At 43.5% G+C, this 26,379-nt stretch overlaps 1 protein-coding gene across 8 annotated transcripts in view; it reads right to left on the bottom strand.

Annotated features, from left to right (window-relative positions):
- LOC118229842 (saccharopine dehydrogenase-like oxidoreductase) overlaps positions 1–26,379 on the bottom strand; it is a 303,871-nt gene that overhangs the window by 65,349 nt on the left and 212,143 nt on the right. For all 8 annotated transcript variants that reach the window (XM_035422298.1, XM_035422304.1, XM_035422303.1 and 5 more), the window contains one exon: positions 26,266–26,322. In XM_035422298.1, coding sequence (XP_035278189.1) covers positions 26,266–26,322 — 57 coding nt within the window. The remainder of the gene's footprint in view (positions 1–26,265; positions 26,323–26,379) is intronic.

The following is a 26,379-nucleotide window of genomic DNA, read 5'->3' as shown; positions in this document are numbered from 1 at the left end:
ACCACTTAGCATACTCTAGCAACCACCTAGCAATACCCTAGCAACCACCTGGAGCTCAATAGCAACCACCTGAAACTCCATAGCAGCCACCTAGCACCACCCTAGCGACCACCTAGAATTCCATGAAACCACTTAGAACTCCATAGAACCACCTAGCAACACCCTAGCAACTGCCTCAGACATCATAGCAACTACCTACCACTGTTCACTCTGTTCAGCACAAAGTCGACTTTGCATTGGCGGCAACCACACTTCACAATTTCTGCAGGAATTGTCTAGTTATTAGTGTGGTTGCCTTAGGGCAACTACACTATTATTATTGCACATATTATTATTATTCTTTCCGCCTGTTTTTTGGACCGCTACTCCTCCCAGAGTTTTCGCACCACATACACGTGCAATATGTCAAATCGAGCGGCTTGATCGGGAATGGTGTGCTATTACTTTGTGGAAAGATTGGTTGCACGGTTTTTGAAAAATTTGAATTTTTGTGGGCAATTTTTCCCCATAGGGAATGAATGGCGGAATGTTCACTCTTGTGATGTCACAATGCTCTGTCTTCTCACCCTTGTGATGTCACAATGCTCTGTCTTCTAGCAGTAGTACTCTGGTTTCTCTCTAGATTTGAACATTCTGCCATTCATCTCTATGGGGAAAAATTGCCCACAAATTGTGCAATGCCTCATTGGACATGGTAGAGATTACTCTATCCATTGGTGTAGATCAGCCTCGCCCCCCTTCCTGATTGGCCGATGTTTGATATTTCATAACTTTTGAACCGTTTGTCATAGAGAACTATGGGTCGCGTCATTGGACTCAGTAAAGACCTAGCAACCCCCTAGCAACATCCTAGAAACCGGCTCTAACTCCATAGCAACGACCTAGCAACCCATAACAACCAGCTAGAAAACCCTAGCAACCATCTAGAATTCCATAGCAACCACCTGGAACACCATAGCAAATGCCTAGCAACACCCTAGCAACCACCTATAACTCCATAGCAACCACCTAGCAACATCCTAGCAACCACTTAGAATACCCTAGCAACCACCTAGCAACACCCTAGCAAACACCTGGAACACCATAGCAACCACCTAGCAACACCCTAGCAACAATCTGAAACACCATAACAACTGTCTAGCAACACCCTAGCAACCACATGGAACACCATAGCAACGACCTAGCAACACCCTAGCAACCACCTAGAACTCCATAGCAACCACCCTAGCAACACCCTAGCAACCACCTAGAACTCCATAGCAACCACCTAGCAACACCATAGCAACGGCCTAGAACTCCATAGCAACCACCTAGCAACACCCTAGCAACCACCTAGAACTCCATAGCAACCACCTAGCAACACCATAGCAACGGCCTAGAACTCCATAGCAACAACCTAGCAACACCCTAGCAACCACCTAGCAACACCATAGCAACCGCCTAGAACTCCATAGCAACCACCTAGCAACACCCTAGCAACCACCTGGAACACCATAGCAACCACCTAGCAACACCCTAGCAACCACTTGGAACACCATAACTGCCTAGCAACACCCTAGCAACCACTTGGAACACCATAGCAACCAGCTAGTAACACCCTAGCAACCACCTAGAACTCCATAGCAACCACCTAGCAACACCCTAGCAACGGCCTAGAACTCCATAGCAACCACCTAGCAACACCCTAGCAACTGCCTAGAACTCCATAGCAACCCCCTAGCAACACCCTAGCAACCACCTAGCAACACCATAGCAACCGCCTAGAACTCCATAGCAACCACCTAGCAACAACCTAGCAACCACTTGGAACACCATAACTGCCTAGCAACACCCTAGCAACCACTTGTAACACCATAGCAACCACCTAGCAACAGCCTAGCAACCACCTAGAACTCCATAGCAACCACCTAGCAACACCCTAGCAACGGCCTTGAACTCCTTAGCAACCACCTAGCAACACCATAGCAACTGCCTAAAACTCCATAGCAACCACCTAGCAACACCCCAGCAACCACCTAGCAACACCATAGCAACTGCCTAGAACTCCATAGCAACCACCTAGCAACACCCTAGCAACCACTTGGAACACCATAACAACTGCCTAGCAACACCTTAGCAACCACTTGGAACACCATAACAACTGCCTAGCAACACCCTAGCAACCGCCTATAACTTCATAGCAACCACCTAGAATACCCTAGCAACCCCCAAGCAACCACCTGGAACTCCATAGCAACCACCCAACAACACACTAGCAACCACCTGGAACACCATAACAACTGCCTAGCAACACCTTAGGAACCACTTGGAACACCATAACAACTGCCTAGCAACACCCTAGCAACCGCCTATAACTTCATAGCAACCACCTAGAATACCCTAGCAACCCCCAAGCAACCACCTGGAACTCCATAGCAACCACCCAACAACACACTAGCAACCACCTGGAACACCATAGCAAATGCCTAGCAACACCCTAGCAACCAGCTATAACTCCAAAGCAACCACCCAGCAACACTACAGCAACCACCTAGAACTCCATAGCAACCACCTAGCAACACCCTAGCAACCACCTGGAACACCATAGCAGCCACCTAGCAACACCCTAGCAACCACCTGTAACACCATAACAACTGCCTAGCAACACTATAGCAACACAACATGCTAGCAACCACCTTGCAACACCCTAGCAACACCCTAGCAACCGCCTATAACGCCATAGCAAGCACCTAGCAACATCCTAGCAGCCACCTAGAATACCCTAGCAACACCCTAGCAACTGCCTATCATTCCATAGCAAATGCCTAGCATCACCCTAGCAACCGGCTATAACTCCATAGCAACCACCTAGCAACACCCTAGTAACCACCTGGAACACCATAACAACTGCCTAGCAACCCCCTAGCAACCGCCTAGAACTCCATAGCAACCACCTACCAACCACTTAGCATACCTTAGCAACCACCTAGCAATGCCCTAGCAACCACCTGGAGTTCAATAGCATCCACCTGAAACTCCATAGCAACCACCTAGCACCACCCTAGCGACCGCCTAGAATTCCATGAAACCACTTAGAACTCCATAGAACCACCTAGCAACACCCTAGCAACTGCCTCAGACATCATAGCAACTACCTACCACTGTTCACTCCGTTCAGCACAAAGTCGACTTTGCGTTGGCGGCAACCACACTTCACAATTTCTGCAGGAATTGTCTAGTTTATTTATTATTATTATTATTCCACCCATTTTTTGGACCGCTACTCCTCCCAGAGTTTTCACACCACATACACGTGCCATATGTCAAAATGACCGGCTTCTTTGGGAATCGTGTGCTATTACTTTGTGGAAAGTTTCGCTGCACGGTTTTTGAGAAATATTACTTTTTATGCCCAATTTTTCCCCATAGAGATGAATGGAGAAGGTGACGTCATTCATATGCGAACGGTGAAGTTACAGCATTGGTCGGCTTTGCACACGTGATGCGGTCAGCTCTACGGTCTCAGCAGCCAGGATAGGAAATAGCTGATTGCGGAAGTGAAAGAACGATATTCAAAATGAAAAATTACAAATGAAAACGCTGTCAGCTAGGTATATCAACAAACATATGGCTTAGGTATACCCAGAAGTCCTCAATAATAATAGTATTTCACGAGATATTACGCAAATTCGTTGACGACGTTTCGTCACATGCAGCGTCTTAGAATGCTAGTGCTAACAAACAGTCATGGCTTTAATGCGATAATGAGAGCACTTTCGGTTGACCTAAAAAAACGATATTAAAAAACCAAAAACAGACGTGCTGTTATACCTGGTTAGAAAGCTTATGCTCTCAGCTACCGAATAAACGAATTTTCAAACAAGCCAGACTTTGCGTATTTGCATGCTAGTGCTAACAAAGAGCGAATACGTTCTATGACATGATGACATAGCTTTCGGTTGACCTAAAAAAACGATATTAAAAAAACAAAAATAGACGTGCTGTTATACCTGGTTAGAAAGCTTATGCTCTCAGCTACTGAATAAACGAATTTTCGAACAAGCCAGACTTTACTAAAAAGTACAACAACGCCGTCAACAGCACGTGTGCAGCAGCTTCCGGTCCGGTCTAACTCCAGAAATTTGGGTCGGCTAACATGTAGTGGGCTATCCTGTGTCTGTGAGTTCGTATCTAAGGTAACAGATTAAACTCTGAATTGCAGCACAGTTAAATGTTTTTATTTGAATGGTAAAAATGAGCTGAACTTAACGTAAAACCATAAATCAATCACATTAATCTCCCTAGCCCTGTCTTGCTTTTTAAAATGGAGCGGTTGTGCAGTGCAGATATAACGTTTTTCCAAGACCCTCTGAAGTGGCCAGCTAGCTTTATGATTCGCCGTCACTCGTCACAGCATACCGTGAGTAAATCGCTGATCTCAAGTATTGATGAAGGGTTAATTTAGCTCTGGATACGTGTGTTGCAAATGAACTCGTTGCCGTGATGTTATATCATGTATACCATACTATGTCTCTGCTCATGCTACAGAAACTGTTCGCTCCGTTCAGCACAAAGTTGACTTTGCGTTGGCGGCAACCACACATCACAATTTCTGCAGGAATTGTCTAGTTAGTGTGGTTGCCTTAGGGCAACTACACTATTATTATTGCACATATTATTATTTTTTTTATTATTCTATCTTTCCACCCATTTTTTGGACCGCTACTCCTCCCAGAGTTTTCGCACCACATACACGTGCAATATGTCAAATCGAGCGGCTTGATCGGGAATGGTGTGCTATTACTTTGTGGAAAGATTGGTTGCACGGTTTTTGAAAAATTTGAATTTTTGTGGGCAATTTTTCCCATAGAGAATGAATGGCGGAATGTTCACCTTTGTGATGTCACAATGCTTTGTCTTCTCACCCTTGTGATGTCACAATGCCCTGTCTTCTGGCAGCAGTACTCTGCTCTCTCTCTAGATTTGAACATTCGGCCATTGATCTCTATGGGGAAAAAATTGCCCACAAATTGTGCAATGCCTCATTGGACATGGTAGAGAGTCCTTTGTCCATTGGTGGAGATCAGCCTCGCCCCCCTTCCTGATTGGCCGATGTTTGATATTTCATAACTTTTGAACCGTTTGTCATAGAGAACTATGGGTCGCGTCATTGGACTCAGTAAAGACCTAGCAACCGCCTAGAACTCCATAGCAACCCCCTAGCAACACCCTAGCACCCACCTAGAACTCCATAGCAACCACCTAGCAACACCCAAGCAACCGCCTAGAACTCCATAGCAACCACCTAGCAACACCCTAGCAACACCCTAGCAACCACCTAGAACTCCATAGCAACCATCTAGCAACACCCTAGCAACGGCCTAGAACTCCATAGCAACCACCTAGCAACACCATAGCAACCACCTAGAACTCCATAGCAACCACCTAGCAACATCCTAGCAACCACTTCGAATACCCTAGCAACACCGTAGCAACCACCTAGCAACACCCTAGCAACCGCCTAGAACTCCATAGCAACCGCCTAGCAACCACCTAGAACTCCATAGCAACCACCTAGCAACACCCTAGCAACCGCCCAGAACTCCATAGCAACCACCTAGCAACACCCTAGCAACACCCTAGCAACCACCTGGAACTCCATAGCAACCACCTAGCAACACACTAGCAACGGCCTAGAACTCCATAGCAACCACCTAGCAACACCCTAGCAACCACCTAGAACTCCATAGCAACCACCTAGCAACACCATAGCAACGGCCTAGAACTCCATAGCAACCGCCTAGAACTCCATAGCAACCACCTACCAACACCCTAGCAACCACCTAGCAACACCATAGCAACCGCCTAGAACTCCATAGCAACCACCTAGCAACACCCTAGCAACACCCCAGCAACCACCTAGAACTCCATAGCAACCACCTAGCAACACCCTAGCAACGGCCTAGAACTCCATAGCAACCACCTAGCAACACCATAGCAACCACCTAGAACTCCATAGCAACCACCTAGCAACATCCTAGCAACCACTTAGAATACCCTAGCAACCCCCTAGCAACCACCTAGAACTCCATAGCAACCACCTAGCAACACCCTAGCAACCACCTAGAACTACATAGCAACCACCTAGCAACACCATAGCAACCGCCTAGAACTCCATAGCAACCACCTAGCAACACCATAGCAACCACCTAGAACTCCATAGCAACCACCTAGCAACACCCTAGCAACCACCTAGAACTCCATAGCAACCACCTAGCAACACCGTAGCAACGGCCTAGAACTCCATAGCAACCACCTAGCAACACCATAGCAACCGCCTAGAACTCCATAGCAACCACCTAGCAACACCCTAGCAACCACCTAGAACTCCATAGCAACCACCTATCAACACCCTAGCAACGGCCTAGAACTCCATAGCAACCACCTAGCAACACCATAGCAACCACCTAGAACTCCAGAGCAACCACCTAGCAACATCCTAGCAACCACTTTGAATACCCTAGCAACCCCCTAGCAACCACCTAGAACTCCATAGCAACCACCTAGCAACACCCTAGCAACCGCCTAGAACTCCATAGCAACCACCTAGCAACACCATAGCAACCGCCTAGAACTCCATAGCAACCACCTAGCAACACCCTAGCAACCACCTAGAACTCCATAGCAACCACCTAGCAACACCGTAGCAACGGCATAGAACTCCATAGCAACCACCTAGCAACACCATAGCAACCGCCTTGAATTCCATAGCAACCACCTAGCAACACCATAGCAACTGCCTAGAACTCAATAGCAACCACCTAGCAACACCCTTGCAACCACCTGGAACACCAATCGCAACCACCTAGCAACACCCTAGCAACCACTTGGAACAACATAACAACTGCCTAGCAACACCCTAGCAACCACCTATAACTCCATAGCAACCACCTAGCAACATCCTAGCAACCACTTAGAATACCCTAGCAACCCCCTAGCAACCACCTGGAACTCCATAGCAACCACCTAACAACACACTAGCAACCACCTGGAACACCATAGCAAATGCCTAGCAACACCCTAGCAACCAGCTATAACTCCATAGCAAATGCCTAGCAACACCCTAGCAACTGCCTATAACTCCATAGCAACCACCTAGCAACATCCTAGCAGCCACCTAGAATACCCTTGCAACACCCTAGCAACTGCCTTAAACTCCATAGCAAATGCCTAGCAACACCCTAGCAACCGGCTATAACTCCATAGCAACCACCTAGCAACACCCTAGCAACCACCTAGAACTCCATAGCAACCACCTAGCAACACCCTAGCAACGGCCTAGAACTCCATAGCAACCGCCTAGAACTCCATAGCAACCACCTAGCAACATCCTAGCAACCACTTAGCATACCCTAGCAACCACCTAGCAATGCCCTAGCAACCACCTGGAGCTCAATAGCAACCACCTGAAACTCCATAGCAACCACCTAGCACCACCCTAGCGACGGCCTAGAATTCCATGAAACCACTTAGAACTCCATAGAACCACCTAGCAACACCCTAGCAACTGCCTCAGACATCATAGCAACTACCTACCACTTTTCACTCCGTTCAGCACAAAGTCGACTTTGCGTTGGCGGCAACCACACTTCACAATTTCTGCAGGAATTGTCTAGTTTATCATTATTATTATTATTATTATTATTCCACCCATTTTTTGGACCGCTACTCCTCCCAGAGTTTTCACACCACATACACGTGCCATATGTCAAAATGACCGGCTTCTTTTGGAATCGTGTGCTATTACTTTGTGGAAAGTTTCGCTGCACGGTTTTTGAGAAATATGAATTTTTATGCCCAATTTTTCCCCATAGAGATGAATGGAGAAGGTGACGTCATTCATATGCGAACGGTGAAGTTACAGCATTGGTCGGCTTTGCACACGTGATGCGGTCAGCTCTACGGTCTCAGCAGGCAGGATAGGAAATAGCTGATTGCGGAAGTGAAAGAACGATATTCAAAATGAAAAATTACAAATGAAAACGCTGTCAGCTAGGTATATCAACAAACATATGGCTTAGGCATAACCAGAAGTCCTCAATAATAATAGTATTTCACGAGACATTACGCTAATTCGTTGACGACGTTTCGTCACATGCAGCGTCTTAGAATGCTAGTGCTAACAAACAGTGAACGGCTTTAATGCGATAATGAGAGCACTTTCGGTTGACCCAAAAAAACGATATAAAAAAACAAAAATAGACGTGCTGTTATACCTGGTTAGAAAGCTTATGCTCTCAGCTACTGAATAAACGAATTTTCAAACAAGCCAGACTTTGCGTATTTGCATGCTAGTGCTAACAAAGAGCGAATACGTTCTATGACATGATGACATAGCTTTCGGTTGACCTAAAAAAACGATATTAAAAAAACAAAAATAGACGTGCTGTTATACCTGGTTAGAAAGCTTATGCTCTCAGCTACTGAATAAACGAATTCTCAAACAAGCCAGACTGTACTGAAAACTGGAACAACGCCGTCAACAGCACGTGTGTAGGCTATCCTGTGTCTATGAGTTCGTATCTAAGGTAACAGATTAAACTCTGAATTGCAGCACAGTTAAATGTTTTTATTTGAATGGTAAAAATGAGCTGAACTTAACGTAAAACCATAAATCAATCACATTAATCTCCCTAGCCCTGTCTTGCTTTTTAAAATGGAGCGGTTGTGTAGTGCAGATATAACGTTTTTCCAAGACCCTCTGAAGTGGCCAGCTAGCTTTATGATTCGCCGTCACTCGTCACAGCATACCGTGAGTAAATCGCTGATCTCAAGTATTGATGAAGGGTTAATTTAGCTCTGAATATGTGTGTTGCAAATGAACTCGTTGCCGTGATGTTATAGCATGTATAGCATACTCTGTATCTGCTTATACTACAGAAACTGTTCACTCCGTTGAGCACAAAGTTGACTGCGTTGGCGGCAACCACACTTCACAATTTCTGCAGGAATTGTCTAGTTAGTGTGGTTGCCTTAGGGCAACTACACTATTATTATTGCACATATTATTATTCATATTTTATTCTTTCCACCCATTTTTTGGACCGCTACTCCTCCCAGAGTTTTCACACCACATACACGTGCCATATGTCAAAATGACCGGCTTCATTGGGAATCGTGTGCTATTACTTTGTGGAAAGTTTCGCTGCACGGTTTTTGAGAAATATTAATTTTTATGCCCAATTTTTCCCCATAGAGATGAATGGAGAAGGTGACGTCATTCATATGCGAACGGTGAAGTTACAGCATTGGTCGGCTTTGCACACGTGATGCGGTCAGCTCTACGGTCTCAGCAGGCAGGATAGGAAATAGCTGATTGCGGAAGTGAAAGAACGATATTCAAAATGAAAAATTACAAATGAAAACGCTGTCAGCTAGGTATATCAACAAACATATGGCTTAGGCATAACCAGAAGTCCTCAATAATAATAGTATTTCACGAGACATTACGCTAATTCGTTGACGACGTTTCGTCACATGCAGCGTCTTAGAATGCTAGTGCTAACAAACAGTGAACGGCTTTAATGCGATAATGAGAGCACTTTCGGTTGACCTAAAAAAACGATATAAAAAAACAAAAATAGACGTGCTGTTATACCTGGTTAGAAAGCTTATGCTCTCAGCTACTGAATAAACGAATTTTCAAACAAGCCAGACTTTGCGTATTTGCATGCTAGTGCTAACAAAGAGCGAATACGTTCTATGACATGATGACATAGCTTTCGGTTGACCTAAAAAAACGATATTAAAAAAACAAAAATAGACGTGCTGTTATACCTGGTTAGAAAGCTTATGCTCTCAGCTACTGAATAAACGAATTCTCAAACAAGCCAGACTGTACTGAAAACTGGAACAACGCCGTCAACAGCACGTGTGTAGGCTATCCTGTGTCTATGAGTTCGTATCTAAGGTAACAGATTAAACTCTGAATTGCAGCACAGTTAAATGTTTTTATTTGAATGGTAAAAATGAGCTGAACTTAACGTAAAACCATAAATCAATCACATTAATCTCCCTAGCCCTGTCTTGCTTTTTAAAATGGAGCGGTTGTGTAGTGCAGATATAACGTTTTTCCAAGACCCTCTGAAGTGGCCAGCTAGCTTTATGATTCGCCGTCACTCGTCACAGCATACCGTGAGTAAATCGCTGATCTCAAGTATTGATGAAGGGTTAATTTAGCTCTGAATATGTGTGTTGCAAATGAACTCGTTGCCGTGATGTTATAGCATGTATAGCATACTCTGTATCTGCTTATACTACAGAAACTGTTCACTCCGTTGAGCACAAAGTTGACTGCGTTGGCGGCAACCACACTTCACAATTTCTGCAGGAATTGTCTAGTTAGTGTGGTTGCCTTAGGGCAACTACACTATTATTATTGCACATATTATTATTCATATTTTATTCTTTCCACCCATTTTTTGGACCGCTACTCCTCCCAGAGTTTTCACACCACATACACGTGCCATATGTCAAAATGACCGGCTTCATTGGGAATCGTGTGCTATTACTTTGTGGAAAGTTTCGCTGCACGGTTTTTGAGAAATATTAATTTTTATGCCCAATTTTTCCCCATAGAGATGAATGGAGAAGGTGACGTCATTCATATGCGAACGGTGAAGTTACAGCATTGGTCGGCTTTGCACACGTGATGCGGTCAGCTCTACGGTCTCAGCAGGCAGGATAGGAAATAGCTGATTGCGGAAGTGAAAGAACGATATTCAAAATGAAAAATTACAAATGAAAACGCTGTCAGCTAGGTATATCAACAAACATATGGCTTAGGCATAACCAGAAGTCCTCAATAATAATAGTATTTCACGAGACATTACGCTAATTCGTTGACGACGTTTCGTCACATGTAGCGTCTTAGAATGCTAGTGCTAACAAACAGTGAGTGGCTTTAATGCGATAATGAGAGCACTTTCGGTTGACCTAAAGAAACGATATTAAAAAACCAACAATATACGTGCTGTTATACCTGGTTAGAAAGCTTATGCTCTCAGCTACTGAATGAACGAATTTTCAAACAAGCCAGACTTCCCGTCTTTGCATGCTAGTGCTAACAAAGAGCGAATACGTTCTATGACATGATGACATAGCTTTCGGTTGACCTAAAAAAACGATATTAAAAAAACAAAAATAGACGTGCTGTTATACCTGGTTAGAAAGCTTATGCTCTCAGCTACTGAATAAACGAATTTTCAAACAAGCCAGACTTTCCGTCTTTGCATGCTAGTGCTAACAAAGAGCGAATACGTTCTATGACATGATGACATAGCTTTCGGTTGACCTAAAAAAACGATATTAAAAAAACAAAAATAGACGTGCTGTTATACCTGGTTAGAAAGCTTATGCTCTCAGCTACTGAATAAACGAATTTTCAAACAAGCCAGACTTTGCGTATTTGCATGCTAGTGCTAACAAAGAGCGAATACGTTCTATGACATGATGACATAGCTTTCGGTTGACCTAAAAAAACGATATTAAAAAAACAAAAATAGACGTGCTGTTATACCTGGTTAGAAAGCTTATGCTCTCAGCTACTGAATAAACGAATTTTCAAACAAGCCAGACTGTACTGAAAACTGGAACAACGCCGTCAACAGCACGTGTGCAGCAGCTTCAGGTCCGGTCTAACTCCAGAAATTTGGGTCGGCTAACACGTAGTAGGCTATCCTATGTCTATGAGTTCGTATCTAAGGTAACAGATTAAACTCTGAATTGCAGCACAGTTAAATGTTTTTATTTGAATTGTAAAAATGAGCTGAACTTAACGTAAAACCATAAATCAATCACATTAATCTCCCTAGCCCTGTCTTGCTTTTTAAAATGGAGCGGTTGTGCAGTGCAGATATAACGTTTTTCCAAGACCCTCTGAAGTGGCCAGCTAGCTTTATGATTCGCCGTCACTCGTCACAGCATACCGTGAGTAAATCGCTGATCTCAAGTATTGATGAAGGGTTAATTTAGCTCTGAATATGTGTGTTGCAAATGAACTCGTTGCCGTGATGTTATAGCATGTATAGCATACTCTGTCTCTGCTTATACTACAGAAACTGTTCACTCCGTTGAGCACAAAGTTGACTGCGTTGGCGGCAACCACACTTCACAATTTCTGCAGGAATTGTCTAGTTTTTTTTATTATTCTATCTTTCCACCCATTTTTTGGACCGCTACTCCTCCCAGAGTTTTCACACCACATACACGTGCCATATGTCAAAATGACCGGCTTCTTTGGGAATCGTGTGCTATTACTTTGTGGAAAGTTTCGCTGCACGGTTTTTGAGAAATATTAATTTTTATGCCCAATTTTTCCCCATAGAGATGAATGGAGAAGGTGACGTCATTCATATGCGAACGGTGAAGTTACAGCATTGGTCGGCTTTGCACACGTGATGCCGTCAGCTCTACGGTCTCAGCAGGCAGGATAGGAAATAGCTGATTGCGGAAGTGAAAGAACGATATTCAAAATGAAAAATTACAAATGAAAACGCTGTCAGCTAGGTATATCAACAAACATATGGCTTAGGCATACCCAGAAGTCCTAAATAATAATAGTATTTAACAAGATATTACGCAAATTCGTTGACGACGTTTCGTCAGAATGCTAGTGCTAACAAAGAGCACATGCATGTATTGCGCTAATGCGAACACTTTCGGTTGACCTAAAAAAACGATATTAAAAAACCAAAAATAGACGTGCTGTTATACCTGGTTAGAAAGCTTATGCTCTTACCTACTGAATAAAGGAATTCTCAAACAAGCCAGACTGTACTGAAAACTGGAACAACGCCGTCAACAGCACGTGTGCAGCAGCTTCAGGTCCGGTCTAATTCCAGAAATTTGGGTCGGCTAACACGTAGTAGGCTATCCTGTGTCTATGAGTTCGTATCTAAGGTAACAGATTAAACTCTGAATTGCAGCACAGTTAAATGTTTTTATTTGAATGGTAAAAATGAGCTGAACTTAACGTAAAACCATAAATCAATCACATTAATCTCCCTAGCCCTGTCTTGCTTTTTAAAATGGAGCGGTTGTGTAGTGCAGATATAACGTTTTTCCAAGACCCTCTGAAGTGGCCAGCTAGCTTTATGATTCGCCGTCACTCGTCACAGCATACCGTGAGTAAATCGCTGATCTCAAGTATTGATGAAGGGTTAATTTAGCTCTGAATATGTGTGTTGCAAATGAACTCGTTGCCGTGATGTTATAGCATGTATAGCATACTCTGTATCTGCTTATACTACAGAAACTGTTCACTCCGTTGAGCACAAAGTTGACTGCGTTGGCGGCAACCACACTTCACAATTTCTACAGGAATTGTCTAGTTATTCTTTATTATTTATTCCGCCCATTTTTTGGACCGCTACTCCTCCCAGAGTTTTCGCACCACATACACGTGCAATATGTCAAATCGAGTGGCTTGATCGGGAATGGTGTGCTATTACTTTGTGGAAAGATTGGTTGCACGGTTTTTGAAAAATTTGAATTTTTGTGGGCAATTTTTCCCATAGAGAATGAATGGCGGAATGTTCACCTTTGTGATGTCACAATGCTCTGTCTTCTCACCCTTGTGATGTCACAATGCCCTGTGTTCTAGCAGCAGTATTCTGGTCTCTCTCTAGATTTGAACATTCGGCCATTCATCTCTATGGGGAAAAATTGCCCACAAATTGTGCAATGCCTCATTGGACATGGTAGAGAGTCCTTTGTCCATTGGTGGAGATCAGCCTCGCCCCCCTTCCTGATTGGCCGATGTTTGATATTTCATAACTTTTGAACCGTTTGTCATCGAGAACTATGGGTCGCGTCATTGGACTCAGTAAAGACCTAGCAACCGCCTAGAACTCCATAGCAACCCCCTAGCAACACCCTAGCAACCACCTAAAACACCCTAGCAACGGCCTAGAACTCCATAGCAACCACCTAACAACACACTAGCAACCACCTATAACTCCATAGCAACCGCCTAGCAACACCCTAGCAACCACCTATAACTCCATAGCAACCACCTAGCAACACCCTAGCAACACCCTAGCAACCACCTAGAACTCCATAGCAACCACCTAGCAACACCCTAGCAACGGCCTAGAACTCCATAGCAACCACCTAGCAACACCCTAGCAACCACCTAGAACTCCATAGCAACCACCTAGCAACACCATAGCAACCACTTAGAATATCCTAGCAACCCCCTAGAAACACCCTAGCAACCACCTATAACTCCATAGCAACCACCTAGCAACATCCTAGCAACCACCTAGAATACCCTAGCAACACCCTAGCAACCGCCTATAACTCCATAGCAACCGCCTAGCAACACCCTAGCAACCACCTAGAACTCCATAGCAACCACCTAGCAACACCCTAGCAACCACCTAGAACTCCATAGCAACCACCTAGCAACACCCTAGCAACACCCTAGCAACCACCTAGAACTCCATAGCAACCACCTAGCAACACCCTAGCAACGGCCTAGAACTCCATAGCAACCACCTAGCAACACCATAGCAACCACCTAGAACTCCATAGCAACCCCCTAGCAACATCCTAGCAACCACTTCGAATACCCTAGCAACCCCCTAGCAACAGCCTGGCAACCACCTAGAACTCCATAGCAACCACCTAGCAACACCCTAGCAACCGCCTAGAACTCCATAGCAACCGCCTAGCAACACCCTAGCAACCGCCTAGAACTCCATAGCAACCACCTATCAACACCCTAGCAACACCCTAGCAACCACCTAGAACTCCATAGCAACCACCTAGCAACACACTAGCAATGGCCTAGAACTCCATAGCAACCACCTAGCAACACCATAGCAACCACCTAAAACACCCTAGCAACGGCCTAGAACTCCATAGCAACCACCTAACAACACACTAGCAACCACCTATAACTCCATAGCAACCGCCTAGCAACACCCTAGCAACCACCTAGAACTCCATAGCAACCACCTAGCAACACCCTAGCAACGGCCTAGAACTCCATAGCAACCACCTAGCAACACCATAGCAACCACCTAGAACTCCATAGCAACCACCTAGCAACATCCTAGCAACCACTTCGAATACCCTAGCAACCCCCTAGCAACAGCCTGGCAACCACCTAGAACTCCATAGCAACCACCTAGCAACACCCTAGCAACCGCCTAGAACTCCATAGCAACCGCCTAGCAACACCCTAGCAACCGCCTAGAACTCCATAGCAACCACCTATCAACACCCTAGCAACACCCTAGCAACCACCTAGAACTCCATAGCAACCACCTAGCAACACACTAGCAATGGCCTAGAACTCCATAGCAACCACCTAGCAACACCATAGCAACCACCTAAAACACCCTAGCAACGGCCTAGAACTCCATAGCAACCACCTAACAACACACTAGCAACCACCTATAACTCCATAGCAACCGCCTAGCAACACCCTAGCAACCACCTAGAACTCCATAGCAACCACCTAGCAACACCCTAGTAACTGCCTAGAACTCCATAGCAACCACCTAGCAACCCCCTAGCAACACCCTAGCAACCACCTAGAACTCCATAGCAACCACCTAGCAACACCCTAGCAACGGCCTAGAACTCCATAGCAACCACCTAGCATCACCATAGCAACCACCTAGAACTCCATAGCAACCACCTAGCAACATCCTAGCAACCACTTCGAATACCCTAGCAACCCCGTAGCAACAGCCTAGCAACCACCTAGAACTCCATAGCAACCACCTAGCAACACCCTAGCAACCACCTAGAACTCCATAGCAACCACCTAGCAACACCCTAGCAACGGCCTAGAACTCCATAGCAACCATCTAGCAACACCATAGCAACCACCTAGAACTCCATAGCAACCACCTAGCAACACCCTAGCAACCGCCTAGAATTCCATGAAAACACTTAGAACTCCATAGAATCACCTAGCAACACCCTAGCAACTGCCTCAGACATCATAGCAACTACCTACCACTGTTCACTCCGTTCAGCACAAAGTCGACTTTGCGTTGGCGGCAACCACACTTTACAATTTCTGCAGGAATTGTCTAGTTATTAGTGTGGTTGCCTTAGGCAGCCTCGCCCCCCTTCCTGATTGGCCGATGTTTGATATTTCATAACGTTGGAACCGTTTGTCATAGAGAACTATGGGTCGGGTCATTGGAAAGCCCTAGCAACCACCTAGAACTCCATAGCAACCCCCTAGCAACACCCTAGCAACCACCTAGAACACCCTAGCAACCGCCTAGAACTCCATAGCAACCACCTAACAACACACTAGCAACCACCTGGAACACCATAGCAAATGCCTAGCAACACCCTAGCAACCGGCTATAAAGCCATAGCAACCACCTAGCACACCATAGCAACCATCTAGAACACCATAGCAACCACCTAGCACCACCCTAGCGACCGCCTAGAATTCCATGAAACCACTTAGAACTCCATAGAACCACCTAGCAACACCCTAGCAACTGCCTCAGACATCATAGCAACTACCTACCACTGTTCACTCCGTTCAGCACAAAGTCGACTTTGCGTTGGCGGCAACCACACTTCACAATTTCTGCAGGAATTGTCTAGTTATTAGTGTGGTTGCCTTAGGCAAGCACACTATTATTATTGCACATATTATTATTATTATTTCTTTCCACCCATTTTTTGGACCGCTACTCCTCCCAGAGTTTTCGCACCACATACATGTGAAATATGTCAAATCGACCGGCTTGATCGGGAATGGTGTGCTATTACTTTGTGGAAAGTTTCGGTAGACGGTTTTTGAGAAATTCCACTTTTTTTGGGAAATTTTTCCCATAGAGAATGAATGGCGGAATGTTCACCCTTGTGATGTCACAATGCTCTGTCTTCTCACCCTTGTGATGTCACAATGGTCTGTCTTCTAGCAGCAGTACTCTGGTCTTTCTCTAGATTTGAACATTCTGCCATTCATCTCTATGGGGAAAAATTGCCAACTAATTGTGCAGTGCCTCATTGGACAATGGTCTTTTGTCCATTGGTGGAGATCAGCCTTGCCCCCCTTCCTGACAGGCCGATGTTTGATATTTCATAACTTTTGAACCGTTTGTCATAGAGAACTATGGGTCGCGTCATTGGACTCAGTAAAGACCTAGCAACTGCCTAGAACTCCATAGCAACCCCCTAGCAACACCCTAGCAACCACCTAAAACACCCTAGCAACGGCCTAGAACTCCATAGCAACCACCTTATTTGTGGAATGTGAATGCATTCTGTCACCTTGGATGTCAAGACATGAAAGTGAATGTTTGCATAAAAACATAATGAATGTGTTTGAGAGGATATATAAAACAGTTACAATCTGTATATTGGCCTGTTATATCCTGTTTGTTGCATAACGACGGTCTAAGTCAAACCACTAACGAGAGTTTTGCTTGACAACGGTAAAATAATATGCCCAAACGACTGCGGAAGAATATTTCAATTTCAGGTGATTAAGTCGATAAAAATCAATAAATACTAAAGTAACCGTATAGTCATTGTTGGTAACCCGTTGCATAAGTGGAATAAACCCCTCCGGGCTGTCCCTTTATTAGAAAATAATGTACTTTGGTGGTAGTATGGAGTTACAGAAGAAATCATACGACAGATGGACCGACAACGACGTCGCTTTTTCATACATCAGCGGACTAATTTGTCTAATCTTCGCGGGTCTTTAGACCGCAGTGGAAACACAGACAACAGTGGGCTGAAGGAACCTTTTAGTTCCTTGAGAAGTAGTTCCTGGGACTAAAACCTCCGGGTACTTTGGGTGGAAACGCGCCTTTAGTTGCGGCGCGGAAACGCTACAGCTCTACATACACACCGGGCCATCTAAGTGTTACAACATAGTAAAGGCCTTTATGATAAGCGGCTAGGACACATCCATGGCGGCGCAACTAAGTAATCCGACAGCGTCTCATAGCACAACATTGGCCGTAAGTCATCAATATTTTATACAATCATCATGATATTCAGTAGATATGTTGGGTGAAGGTATATGATCATGAGGACAAAACCATTTTAAAATCGCTCCATAGGGGGCGCAATAGTGCCAATGCCTTCCCAATGCCGCTTGCAGCTTTAATTATTTTACATTCAGCATTTATTGTAAGTAGCATATATACAAGAACTTTTTTTTTTTTAGTAAAATAAACTTGACAACCAAGTAGAAACATATCCTTTCTGGAGGAATATGCTTTCTGTAGGTATTCACCAGCAGTTTTGTACATTCATTTAAATGTCTTGCATGAGGCAATCTTTGTTATTTGACACTTTGATGTGACACAAAGTTTGAATGACGACATTGTGAGATGGTAAGATTAAAAAAAAAACAGGGCCAAGTGACTTGAAACTATTTAGAAAACATTGGGTAGCACTGCTTTGGAACACAGAGGCAAGATTGTTTGTAGTACAGTAACTTGGCGTCATTTTGATATCAATACTTTTAATGGCAGGTCTATATTTTGCCAGTTTGAATGAGTGACTTATAGACAGTGCTTTGAATTTGTATCTTGGCATTTTTGTACGTTGAAAACATGTTTTCATGAGATATCATTTCTTTTTGCACTGTGTTTGTAATGAGTAAGGGATAATAATCATTCATATACTGTATAAATGTAACATCGCACTCACAGAATCATGACACAAGTCTACCGGTGCCACATATTTTAATGAAAAGAAGCAGGTCTACAAACAAAACATAAAAGCTTTTAGCTGACCACATACACAGACACTCGCTTTCAGCTCAGATAGCTTGCTAGTATTCCAGTAAAGCTTGCTATCAAGCATGTTACAATACTGCTCTGTATCGCGCTTTTTCTCTCACAGAAATGATTCATGTCATTAAAATGAATTAAGCCCCGTCTTTACAGCGCACAAATAAGCATCATGGTTTGTGAAGAACCCACTGTAACGTAGCTAACTAACCATCTGAACAACAATATAGCCTGCAGCTAGCCTACAAGGTAGTTATATTACTAACTAGTTTAGCCAACATTGTGTAGCGCTTTCTGTACCTTTTCCGATAGGTAGCGCCCTGTGTTCGTAAACTTAATTCCCTAGTTTGATTTAGTTAAACCCTTATTCCTCTAAAACCTAAAAAAGGCATCAGAACGGCTAAACATAACTACACCCTACACATAGAGGACCACTTTCACCACAACTCCGATTCCCGGCGCATGAGGCAAGGCATTCAGACTATCACGGATTACAAAATCTCCAACACCTGTTCCACTGTCCACAATGCCTCCCTCCCAGACGAGCTAAATCTTTTCTACACCCGCTTCGACCAGGACAATACTGACCCAGCTACCAAAACCCCCACCCATCCAGGAGACCAGGTGCTCACTCTGACCATCGCAGAGGTCAGAGGATCACTACACAAAGTGAGCACAAGGAAGGCTGCCGGCTCAGACGGCATACCGGGACGCGTCCTCCGGGAATGCTCCGACCAGCTGGCTGAGGTCTTCACTACAATATTTAACCTCTCACTGTCCCAGTCCACAGTCCCCACATGCTTCAAGGCCACCTCTATCATCCCCGTCCCCAAGAAATCATCACCCACATGTCTGAATGACTACTGACCCATAGCACTCACTCCCATTGCCATGAAGTGCTTTGCGAGACTGGTCCTGGCCCACATCAAAGACACTATCCCCCCCACACTTGACCCACATCAGTTCTCCTACCGTCCCAAAAGGTCTACAGAGGACGCCACTGCCCTGCACTTAACCCTGACCCACCTGGAACAAATGAACACATACATCTGGATGCTGTTCATAGATTACAGCTCTGCTTTTAACACCATCATCCCCTCCAAGCTAACCACTAAACTCCTCTCCCTTGGACTTAACCCCTCCCTCTGTGTCTGGACCCTGGACTTCCTGACCAACAGACCTCAGTCTGTTAGGTTAGGTAACTTCACCTCCTCCACCCTGACCCTCACCACAGGTGCCCCTCAAGGCCGTGTTCTGAGCCCCCTTCTCTACTCCCTCTTTACCCATGACTGCCTGCCAATTCACCACTCAAACTTAATAGTAAAGTTCGCGGACGACACCACAGTTGTAAGCCGAATCACTAACAATGACAAGATGGCCTACAGGGACGAGATCCTGCACCTCACATCATGGTGCGCCTCCAACAATTTCCTCCTCAATGTGCAGAAGACGAAGGAGCTGATCATGGACTTCAGGAGGTCCAAAAGCTGCAGCCACTCCCCCATATATATCAACAGGGTCGAAGTGGAGCGTGTCCCCAGCTTTAAATTTCTTGGAGTTCACATCAGCGAGGACCTCTCCTGGAGATTAAATACCCGCTTCCTTGTGAAGAAGGCCCAACAACGCCTGCACTTCCTGAGGGAGCTGACGAGCACCCGCCTATCTCCCAAAATACTCTCCAATTTCTACCGCTGCACCACTGAGAGCATCCTGATCAGCTGCATCTCAGTGTGGTACGGTAACTGCACATCAACAGACCAGAAAGCCCTGCAGCGGGTCGTCAAGGCGATCCAGCATATCACCGGTACCCAGCTCCCAGCCATAAAAGACATTTATCACAAACACTGCCTGCACAGAGGTCTCAGCATCAGCAGAGACCCTACCCACCCCGACCACGGCCTGTTCTCCCCCCTGCCCTCTGGGAGGCTCTTCAGGAGCCTCAGAGCTCACACTTCCAGGGTCAGAAACAGCTTTTCCCCCCAAGCTGTTACCCTTCTGAACCTGGCTACCCGCTGAACTCTACTCACCCACTTACACACCCCCCCCCCCCCGTATATATCAATAACATTAATATCAATCATCAATAACATTTTCCTCCCTTATTTTTATGGCTTTACTGTGGTTATGTTTATACCCAACAGAAATCACAGAACAACTATGTCCCCACAAATTAACTTAAAGTTTATTAACTGAAGAGGAAAATGATAATATCCAGAAAAATAAAAGGTTCACACAAAAAATAAATAACAGTAAACCAAGAAAGTAGCAGTCTACTGACCTTTCAAAAATAAAAACTAATTTGTATTCACTCAGAGGAATATTATCTAAGCCTAAGTAATAACCTAGTGGGCCAACACACACTCATACAAGCCGGCGACCATAAAAGAAAAAAAGGAAAATTAAAGAAACAAACTCCTGTTGCAGGCCTGGTCGATGCTGGGGAGTGTGGTGGCCAAAAACAGTTGAAACCGTTTCACTCTAACCAAGCAAAAATAAAAGTTGAGTACTTACAATTGCAGAATTGAGTCACAGAGCCCTAATATTGCGCTTCCGAATGCGGTGGAATAAACCAGCGGGCTGATGGCTGACCGTGGCGGACCGACAAGAGGAAATCTTCTTTCTCCCTCGTTGCCAGAGGAGCTACCAGGCTTTATCCTGGTCACCTGGAGCGCTATCTGGGCAGTTCAGAATGTCCCTCGTGGGCAGCTAGCTAGGTTAGTTAGCTAGAAAGACTAATTACACAATATCAGCTACTGCGTCGGTATTTATTGGACAAAAAAAAATGACACAATATCGGCTACTGCGTTGATATTTACCTAATTATTCACAGAACACAATACAGCTTTTCACTCGTCTGCAGTCTTAATGCTCTAGTTTCTACAGTGCTATAACTTTAACACACTTTACATGGTAAATCTCGTTACTACACTTCTCATCTTTTCTCACTCGCTTTCCACAGAGCTCCGCCAGACACTCCTGCTCGCTCACTCTCCTCTCTCCTTCTCTGCTGCTTCCACTACCCCTCCTCGCCAGCTCCCGCCCCACGGCCAATCACAATACAGGAAGAGTGACATGACTCACAAACAACCAATTACATACAATAAAACTAAACAACATAGGTTGTACTCCATTTACACCACATGCTCACCAAGTACACTGCAAACAATCCATTTAAAATGGCTGAATATATAGCTTATATCGAACTGAACATGTTACTACAACCCAAATGTATTTACTCTGGACAAACATATTTATACTGAACAAAACAAATAGAAAACTTGTGGTAGACAAGAAAACCAGATGTAATGATATTTAGGGGCAGATTAAATTGCCCTGGGGCTACAATTATGTTACAACATTCTTGTGTACAAGAACATAAAAGTCAACAGGAATTTGTACGCATATTGAAACTATTGAAAATTTGTGCTTCATATGCTTTTACCTGCAGATAAAACATGAAAGCTTTTAGCTGACCACATACGCAGACACTTGCTCTCAGCTCACTTAGCTTGTTGCTAGTATTCCAGCAAAGCTTGCTACCAAGCAAGAAGTCCTGTGCCTGCGAATGTCACACTGACTGGCGGTCAGCTGGTATTGCACTAGCTAACAGAGAGACAAAAAGATTCTTGCAGTAATATATTTCATGAAAAACACGTTTTCAATGTGCAAGAATGCCAAGTTACTCACACAAGGTAGCTAACGTTAAACACGGTGAAAATGCTGAAAGCAGAACTGTCCCAGAGAGATTTTACAGATGCAAAAGCAATAGTTTAAAAGTTGTTTTTTTAGTTAGACAGCAAGGCAGTGTATTGAGTTAGAGATTTGCTTGAGTTGGAGGGGCGGATAGAACCCAGGTCTATCAGTCCTGTAAACTGTTCCACCAAAAGGCAATGGCACTACCCAATGAGCTACGAGGGAAGTAGACCAAGCAGCAAAGACCAAGCAGCAAGTCAGAGCAGCAAAGTTGTATCCAATGTTTTTATCTGTTGATATATGTAAAATGACCAATTGGGAGACATATTCCTTGTGCACTAAGAGCATTTGTGGCAAGAAAAATAAGAAGAAGAAGAATTAGAAGGAGAAAATGCAAAATCCCCTTAGTTTGGGGCTTTATTGTGTGGACGTGTGAAGATGTTTATGAATTCTGTCGGTTGAAATGGGGTCAGAATTAGAGCCCGACCGATGCCAGGTTTTTGGGTCCGATGCCGATCCCGATTTTGGAGAGTCCTAGCCCACCGATTACCGATGTTTTGACCAATATTTTGTCAAAAAGTGCAACATTTTCAAATCAATTTGAAAAACTTATATTTTATTAAAGTTTCTATATTTAAGAACATTTAACTTATAAGCAAACAAATAAAAATAAAAATAAACACACAAAGAACTTTTTAGATAAAAAAAGTAAAAGATGATATTAAATTAAATATATATATTAACACCATCTTTAAGTGTGTGAAATCAAAATAACTCCACACCTTGCTTTTACTCCTTTCTTTTCCAGCCATCTATAAAAAATTAATTTAAAAAAATCAGTTTTCCAGTTTCAAACATGTATTTTTATGAATATTATTATTATTGTTGTTGTTATTAATTTGTTATTATTATTTCTTAGTATCTATTCTCAGTACATTAATTATATTTTCTTATTTTATTCCTACTACATGATCTCAAAGAGTAAGGCTATCTAGCGAGCTTCCCTGTCCAGAAGAATTATTATTGACACAGCCTCATTATTTCTTATTATATATTCTCAGTAAATTAAATGAATTATATTTTCTTATTTTATTTCCACTACATGATCTCAAAGAGTAAGAGATTATCTAGCGGAGCTAAAGAGTGAATCAAGTGTAACGTTAGATGAAATTAAATTGACTGCATGAAATACGTGAAAAAAACTACAATGCGCTTTCGTGCAGGTTACCCGCGCTAACTGTTGGTTGATTCACTTCTCCAACAGCAATCCTTCTCTCATGTTATCACGACAAAGCTAGATAACATGGCTTAAAATGATCCATGATAGGTGTTTTATCTGCGTTTTTACTGTCTAGTTAGCTTGCTACGATGACGTGTGACTAGATGACACACTCGCTTGCAATCACGCGTTGGCTATTTACACAGCATCATATAGTAGCTAATATCATTGTCTCAGATAAGAAAACAAATGTGTGATACATTCAATCACCATTTTATTTTGGTTATTTATTTGAGAATACAGCGATGTCCTCTGGAAATGTAGATCCTACGCTGCTTATGTGCTCACTGCCACTTCATAAAGGCTTGCTAGTCAGCTAGCTTGCTAAAGTGAACCAAATATGTTAGCTAGCTCGCTCGCTTGATAATGAGGATTGATAAACATAGTGGTCGTATAAACGCATTTAATAAAAAACTTTCACTAAATATACATACCTTTATTGCGGCAATCGAATCTGTGCATACAAGTCTTGCAGTGGAGAATATTGGATGAGGCACGAGTGACAAACGTCTTATTAGAGAAGTAGCGCGTCAGCTGCTGCAGTTCACACTTGTATTAGAGCTCCCTCTACTGGATAATTCTAGTAAATAGCAATTACAACGTTTGAACAGACAAGTACACATAAATAATCATTGTATTTTTGTTTATTATACTTATTAAAAAATCGGGGCACATCGGCGGCATAACTGCCGATCCCGATGTCGTCAAAAAAGTCAAATAATGGCCACATATATCGGCCACACCGATATATCGGTTGGGCTCTAGTCAGAATGTACAGAAATTCATGTTTTTAAAGGCTAAGAGTCTGTGGTTGTTGCAGTTATTTTTATGGGGAACCCCAAAAAGTGCCAAACTCTCGGTGCTGTATAGGTATGGGGCATGCCCTGTCAAGGCGTAACTTGGCTGGATGGCATACCTGCCATCCCAATTACCTTGCTTCCAGTACTCCTATATTTGTCCTGTTTCTAAAGACTGTCAAAAAATAAATACCTGCCAGTGGTTAAAAGCTGATCTCACCAAACTCTTTGCGTGCCCTTGGGTATATACCATCAGGGCCTGCTCCAGTACTTCTTTATCCTCTATATCAATATCTGCTAAGACATTCTGAGTACGAAATATACCTTCCAGTCTATTAGTAACCTCCTCTCTAGTAAAACTTTCAATAAAGTAACTATTTAAGACATGAGCAATATCCTTATTCTTATAAAGCAATGTTCCTTTTTTATTGCTCATGATGATGCAAGGGGTTACATCCTCCTCACCTTTCCTTTTCCTACTGTAGCATTATATAGAAAAAAAAGTATATACAGAAACAAACTTTTAGGATTACATTTTGCATATTGGGAAATTTGCCTTTGAAAGAGCCTTCTAGCTTCCTGTAGTTCTTTTGTAACCTTAGCACACATACAACATTCAGCCTTATTACTCATAGTACTGTCCTTTTCATATATCTTATACAGTTTTTTTTCAAACCCTCCCATATGGCTTTGTTCATCCACTGGGGAGACTGCTTTTTCAAATTACTTCTCTTCAACTTTGGAATAAATTTATGTTGTGCCTCAAGAATAACCCTTTTGAACCTTATTTCAAGCAGCTTCTACGAACATGACTGACTTCAGTTTACTTCAGGGGCCTGCACCATCCCCAGATTACAATCCATTATCGTGCCTTTTGGATGAGGTGGAACGGGAGGTGCGCAGCATAAAAGCGTGACCATAAAATCTGTAGGAGTGATGCTAGCGAACATGGAGAAAAATCCCTCAGGAATGCTTCCTGCATCTGGTTGAGTCCATTACGCAAAGAATTGTCCTCTTTTTGAATGGGAGGACATAACTAAAATCTGGTTTCTTGGCTTTGTTATTTGTATAGCCCACCATGCAACGTTTTGGCATTTTTATAATGTTGATAATCCAATGACTGGTATTACTAACCATCTGGAGCGCAACTGATTGTTTTCTCCTGTCGTGGAGTGTGGCCTATTACAGGCGCATTGATGCATACGTATTATGTAAACATTAGCGCAACAGGTCCTGGCAGTTAATTAGAATTCTTTGCATTTCACTCTTTGCAAATGCCAGTGAAAATAAGTGGATTTGAAACATTTTTTTTTAACAAATTCCCGGGTCCTGGGAATTTGGAACCGGTTCCAATTTGGAATCAGCTATCGATAACCAAACTTAGGCAGCATGTTTGCCTGCTCTCCAGAATCAATAGCAGATGTTCCAACAATGAGCGCTGATGATATGAAAGACTGGGTATCCTGTTAACATGCATTAAGAAAAAAAAAGGTTTCCTGGATGTATATTATAATCAATTTGTCAAGGAGATGGTGTGCTTTGGGAAAACAGAATGATGCCACTCAATTGACAATATCTTAGATTTTTTTGTGTGGGATAAGTTAAGTTAAGGCTGTTGTAAACTAACAGAAAATCAGACGTGCACAACCTTGAATTTTCACTTTCATTTCATCATGTGGGACCTTTGGGAATCTGGCAATGATAAGGATGAAAAAAAACCTACCTGCTTTCTAGTTGGACCCACTTTTGAGAAGACACCAAAGGAGAAGAATTCTGGAAACTAGGAAACAAATTACGAATTACGAATTACTCATTAGGAATGGTGGAAGGGGTTATA

The sequence above is a fragment of the Anguilla anguilla genome, chromosome 6 (assembly GCF_013347855.1).
Source record: "Anguilla anguilla isolate fAngAng1 chromosome 6, fAngAng1.pri, whole genome shotgun sequence".
NCBI classification, from domain to species: domain Eukaryota; kingdom Metazoa; phylum Chordata; class Actinopteri; order Anguilliformes; family Anguillidae; genus Anguilla; species Anguilla anguilla.
Note: the sequence above shows the minus strand (reverse complement) of the source record. Positions and strands in the feature narration are given on the sequence as shown.